The 6,357-nt window shown below is 47.5% G+C and overlaps 1 protein-coding gene across 1 annotated transcript in view; it reads left to right on the top strand.

Annotated features, from left to right (window-relative positions):
- Nucleotides 1-3,983: 3,983 nt before the first annotated feature.
- CHADL (chondroadherin like) overlaps nucleotides 3,984-6,357 on the top strand; it is an 8,906-nt gene continuing 6,532 nt past the window's right edge. The window contains exons 1-2 of the mRNA XM_019545002.1: nucleotides 3,984-4,274; nucleotides 5,696-5,866. Coding sequence (XP_019400547.1) covers nucleotides 5,708-5,866 — 159 coding nt within the window. The 5' untranslated portion in view covers nucleotides 3,984-4,274; nucleotides 5,696-5,707. The remainder of the gene's footprint in view (nucleotides 4,275-5,695; nucleotides 5,867-6,357) is intronic.

Here is a 6,357-nt window from a genome sequence, read left to right as displayed (position 1 = left end):
AACCGCGATTTTTACATCATGCCTTTGGCATTAACAGTTTTTCAGCACTCAAATGGGACTGGTACTTAATAGGTGGGAAAAGATCTGACCCTAACTGGCTGAGCGGAAACACAGCTCCTAAATCACTCATCACTTTTGAAAACTTTTGCCATGATCTGGCTACTGCGGATCTCTTCTGAAAGGCCAGAATACAGTAATAACAAGCTGAAGGGAAAGAGACTGATATAAACACATGCAAAATTAAACCAAAAAAACAACCCAGCCAAACTGCTAGCTTCGGGTAGTTTTTTTCCTCATTCTCATTTCAAAAGAACCTCTTTAACGGGTCTGAAGGACTGAGCGTAAGCTCATAAACAGTTTGCACTTTCATCTCCCAAAGCAGTCAAACAGAGCTCGTCACAGAATTGGGCCCTAAATGAGCAAGATGTGTTTGTCTTGCAAGCTGATAGCAGGACCTCCTGGTGCTTTATATATACGTGTAACAAAATACCATTCTGTGCTCCTAAAAGCTTCCAACCTGAGCATTCAGTGAGCGCCAAGGGGTGGATACAGCAAACGGATGGAGAGATTGAGGACAAGTGAATCACTATGTTCAGTGCACAGTATGAAAAAAATACAGATCTTATAGAAGTAACAAATGGATAAATCATAGCACATAGTAATAGGACAGGGAAGAACTACTGCTCTGTTCTCATGGCATAGGCAGCTCTCTGGATGGCATATGTTACGAAGTGATAGTTGTGTAACTGAGGTCAGATCCTGAGATTGAAACAGCCCAAAAAAGGCCTATTTGCATCAGCCAGGGAAGGACCCACCCGGACTTAATTAAATAAATGCCTGGAACCAGTATCTAAAGCAACACTCCCTGTAAAAGCCACTTTTAGCATACTCCCTTGAACTCCTAACACAGTACAGGCTTGCTTCAAAGCCCACTGAAGCAATTACAGCAGAAAGCAGTTTGAAGATGGAGCCTGCCTGTTTTTCTACCCTTGGTGTCCTTGGTTTGCTTTTTGCCTATTACACACACTTGGAACAATAAAACTAGCCTTCACTTCCCACCTCTTCCTTTAACCCTCCCTTAGACACCAGAGGCTATCATCTTACTTCTACTAGATCAGTGGCAAATCTCTCCTAGAAGTATCAGGGCTGATCCAGACTGAATCCTGTAAAAAATACCTTAGCATTTAGATGAAAAAAAAAAAAGGACTGAAGACAACCGGACATTGGTTTCAGCTGCTTCTAGGCATTGCTAGAATTACAGTAATATTTCTCAGGACAAACCCACAATGCATCACATAGGCTGTGCATGGGCTGCTCTACAGGGGCGAAAGAAGACTCCTCTGTGCTCCCAAGCTGTGCAGTTCTGGACAGTGGTCCTAACTCCTGCTGGATCCACCAGCCCAGTCTATGCCTGCCCAACTTCTCCCCCTGTACACATATGCAAGGAATCCCTACCCACCCTTCAACCAAGCCTGCCTAGCCCCAGGAAGCAGCCCCTCCCTAGCTTTGCTATGTGAAGGGTCATCAGCAGAAGCTGCAATGCAAAGACAACTAGGCTAAGTACAGACAGCCAAAAAGCCCGAGGCTGAGTCAATTCAGTCTTTGCAGGTTAGTTTAAATTGCACAGATTAAACTGAAACAGAAGTGAACAGACATTTACCTTTGACTCAGAAAATGCAGCCACATGGCTGAACTGGCTCAGGCCAGAAGCTAGGGGGTGATAGACCACAGCTCTCTGGCTGTGCATTCACTTCCTCTCCTGCTACCCCCTAAAGTTGCTGGGATTTGCAGTCCAGAATTACAGCAACGGGACTCTGCAAGATTGCTCATCATTTCCTCTTCCTGTTTCCAGGTGTACCTGGGATTTGTAGCTCACTGTTGCAGCCAGCAGTAAGTTTGAGCATGGGAAGAGGTGTTAAACCCCAACCGGGGTTTTCCAGGGGCAGCCCCCCCCATAGGCTGGGCTGCATCCCCAGCCAGGCTTGCACCCTAGTTGGAGCAGTGAGGTGGGACCAGCCCTGTTCTCTGGAGCAGACAGCCCAACCCAGCCCAGCCTAGGGCTAGAAAGCATGCTGGAATGCTGGGGGACTGTGATTTAACTTGAACCAGGAAGGGGTCTTGGACAGAAGCTTCATAAACCAGTTTGATCCAAATCAGTTAAGTCTGATACTACATTCAGCAGGATGCATCTTAAACCAGTTTCAGACATGTTGAAACTTGTACACTGAGCTTCAGTTCTGTTACAAGTTTAAACCTGTTTCTGATCACTTAAATTGGGTTATGTGTAACTTCTGTCCCTAGCTCTAAGTGTGTATTTAGTGTTGCTCCCACCTTAGTTATGCTACTGACAAATGTGCGGAGCTTAAAGCATTGAGTCAACCAGGCAAACACATTGTGTTTCATCCTGCAGCCTTGATGTGCACAAAAAGGTGCTGGGGTCAGTGGGACCCCAAGGGAGGAAGGCAGGAAGACATGGGGCCTTTGACTGGCTGAGGGTCCCATTCTGCTCTCTGTGGGCCAAACTGGTAGCAGGCTGTGGCCCTGGAGAGATGCCTCCTTTGGGTCAGGAGACAAAGAGGCCTGGGGAACCCTTGCTGCTCTGTCTGTGGACCATTTCAGCTGCTATTTAGCTGATGATCACGTGGCTGGTGCACACTTTGACCACCTCTATGACTAATGCCCCTTGCAGAGCAGTAGGCTGAGCTCTGCTAAAAGGAAAACAGCCTTCTGCCATCCAGGTGACCCTGGCTGGATGTTTGTCCCTCACCCTCTGCACAAAGCTAGTTGGACTTACTGAGCAAGAATCCTTCTCAGAATAGGCTGGCTAGAGAGCTGAAATGTCTCACCTCCACAAAGTCCTCATCCACACAAGTCTGAGGATAACAGCCCTTGCCAAGCCAGTGCTGACCTTATTCCAGATAGACTGTCATAGCCCTCAGCTGACAGCAGCACATGCAGAGGCTTCTGTTGTGAACTCCTCTGTGGACCCCTGCTCCATGTGGAGTCCCCATGGGACCAGTGAGAGCCCACAAGAGATACAAGGAAACATGCTAATGTCTCCATTAAGGATCAGCAACCTAAGCCAAGAAGTTTAGTAAGGAAGTGAACTCAGTGCTGTTCAGCTATTTCCTTTGTTAAAAAGGAAAAAAAAAAAATCACATTTAAACACCTTTCTTTAGAAAAGACTTGCATGCAAATTCTTCCCTAGTCGAATAATCTGGGGTGATTGGCAGGAGTAAACATTGCAAGGGGACAGTGACCAAACTGTAACACATACGGCCTGTTGCAGAGGGGAGAGGAGAACGACCAACCATAACTGGAACACACACATGCAAACTCTTCCAGGCATCCCAGGAGCCAGGAAGAGTTGAAAGGAAAAAAAAATCAAACAAACAAAAGGAGAGTTATGTCAAATTTTTCTAAGCTTTTGCTGCACAGTGAATCCTCTGAGATCCCTCAAGAGATGCACACATACCAGAGGGACGGAGGCAGTGGTGGAAAAATACAGTGATGCAAAAGTACTTTTCTTTTCCTCCAACTGTCTCTGCAAAGCAAAAAACCCTCTCTCTGTCTCACTGCCTGCATTTCCTTAAATGGAAATAAGTGCATACAACTTTATGTTAGGGATTTTTAACTAGAGAACAGTCTGGATATTAAGAAACCTTTTTCCAACATCAGCTCTGATTCACCATGTACTGGTAATTCATAGCATGGTAGAGTTATTACTGCTATATATGTACAAAAGGGCAAAATTACAAGTACAAAGGAGATGCTAATATTTGATGTACAGACACTTCAGTGGTAAACTGTAATGTTGGATTACTCTGGGCTTTTTACATATATAATTAGCCTATGTACACATAGAGTCAAGGAGAGAAAGGGGCACGAGAGAATCAGTTTAGATCCAATACTGCTGTATTATTTTAAATAGTATCAAGTCTCACAGACCTGCCTCTACCTGCGGCTCCCCCAGCTCCTGCTAAGTACAGAAGCATTTCATTAGCCACTGCTCTCAAAGGCAGCACTTCACGCTAAGTTTTGCTTCTCTTCCCCTCCTTCTGGCAGAGCGTGTGTGCAGGCGCTGCCGGGAAAACGGCACAATGTTCCATTCAGCTCTCAAGTCGAGTACAAGCCAAACACACACACGACAGAATTCACAGGATCCTGGTGACTGCTGAGGAAAGGTGTTTTACCTCCTCTTTCTTTGCTGTAATAGTTTCACTCTTTTCAGTTCCCGATGTTTTCCTGGTGAACGAGCTGGAGGCAACATCTAGGTAAGTCTCTGGGTACTTGGACAGAACGAGGGTACCGGGTTGCGGGTGGAAGTTAATGAGCTGCCCTGACATTGCTGTGAGAGCAGGCGCCTTCCCTGCTTTAAGTCAGACTGCTTTCAAGAATCTTAATGCAGCTCCCCGTGCTGGATGTTGTTAGCCCATGTCACACAAGCTGTGTGTCCTTAGGAACAGCTCAGCAGTCTCTGCTCAGGGAGATCCTGCTATTCAGGAACAGGGAACGCTGCTGGCACGGCAGGGCCGGACTGGGGTTGGGAAGGCCTGGGACTGGAATCCGTGACATTTGTTGCCATTGAGTGGTGTGTGTGTGTGTGGTGGGGGGGGGGATCAGGAAGGAAGAGCACTGGATGCTGCTGCTCAGCCTTGAGGTATCACGGGCCGGGAGGAGCCCAGGGCTGGAACAGGAGTAGTGGGGTAGGGCAGGTATGTGCCTTGATGGAGAAATGGGTGAGAGTCTCCCGGACTAGACCAGCAGATCATCCTGGAGGGTGGTATCTGCAGAGGACTGGGATACAGCAGGTCAGCAGCACAGTTCATTACCAGAACAGCAGATGGAAAACTGGCATTGATCTGGCTATGGAAACGTGCCTGTCCATGTGAGGTTCACCTTCTCTGCATGAGCAGTGTGGGGAGCCCTGATGTAGATGTGAACATGGGCATTTATTATTCTCACCACCTTGTGAGATTTCCCTCCCACACAGCTCCAGACTCTTCCATACAGACTTTTGCCACCCTCCAGTGACCAGGGTCCATTCAAAAGGACCCTAGTACTGCTGCTGGTGCATTGTTTCCTGGCACCCTAATATGCTCAAACAGTGGCTGAAGTTCACAGCACAGGGCACGCCACCCCCAGTGTGCTCAGAGCATGTTCACTGCCTCACAAGGCCTGGGCTGCTTTCTGGTCTGGGCAATATAGGCTAAGAGCCAAGGAAGGGCAGGCATGGGCTTAAGACACTGCTCACGTGCTTAAAGCTATGTCCACAACTAAGTCCCCTGCTGGACTGAGGCTTCAGTTAAACTGAGCTTGATGTGAAAGATAAACATGCTGCTGGAGGTGCTGTCTTTCAGAGAAGATGCGAGTCCATGGTCCTGACCACTTTTGGTGACTGAAGCACTCGCAGTGCTTTGTGCCAGAGCAGACAAATCAACCTCAAGGCTGTGCCCAAATCTCTGTGTAGATTGTTACATCCTGTAATAACTTCAGCTTCACTTTGCACTTTCACACAGGCACTTTCCCTATGCCCAGTCCCTCCTTCTCCCAAACTGCACAGTCCATACAACTTCCACAGTGATGCCTGTGGACGTTGGCTGCAGGGCATTTGCGATCTAGGGAGCGGAGATGTGCTGTCAAAATGCCTGGTGCTGTCTAACCGGGGCATCTCTTTCCTCTCTCTCACACTTAGCTGCTTTCCAGAATGAGGGGCTCCCTGGGCCTTCTCCTGGTGTCAACCCTCTTCTCACTCAGGAGACTGGCTACCGAGCGCTGCCCGCAAATCTGCCTTTGTGATAACATCAAGCACCATGTCATGTGTCTGAACAAGAACCTCACGAAGGTGCCTGTCACCATCCCACAGGTCAGTCACTAGCTGAGACAGCAGGAGAATGGAAGGGACTGAGCGGCAGACACAACACAATGTGCCCTTACACTCATCTTCCACATTTGCCACCACCGATTCTGCATCCTCCACTGATCCTGCCACCACTGGTCCTGCATATTCCTCTGCCCCTGGAGTGACCAGGTGGCCTGTACAAGCCTCTTCTTGCATGGCATTTTGGTGCAAAGGGGAGGGAAGGTGGAAGAGGGCACAGATGGTGAACATCATGGCTTATACTGTCCAGATGTTTGTGAAGGCCTTGGAATGCCCTGAACATGAAAGTCTGAAGGGGTTTTAGATCCACCAACAGGGCTCTTTAAAAGATGAGTGGGTTGATTCAAGTTCAGTTACTTGATCAAAGCAACAGAACAATTAATCCAATCAAGGCAATATAAATATAAATAAATAAATATATATATATATATATATATATATTTTTTGTGCAGTTTGCTGTCATTTGGTTTACAGCT

This window comes from Crocodylus porosus, unplaced genomic scaffold (assembly GCF_001723895.1).
Source record: "Crocodylus porosus isolate Cpor-Errol unplaced genomic scaffold, CroPor_comp1, whole genome shotgun sequence".
Lineage (NCBI taxonomy): Eukaryota > Metazoa > Chordata > Crocodylia > Crocodylidae > Crocodylus > Crocodylus porosus.
This window is presented reverse-complemented; position numbering and strand designations above follow the sequence as displayed.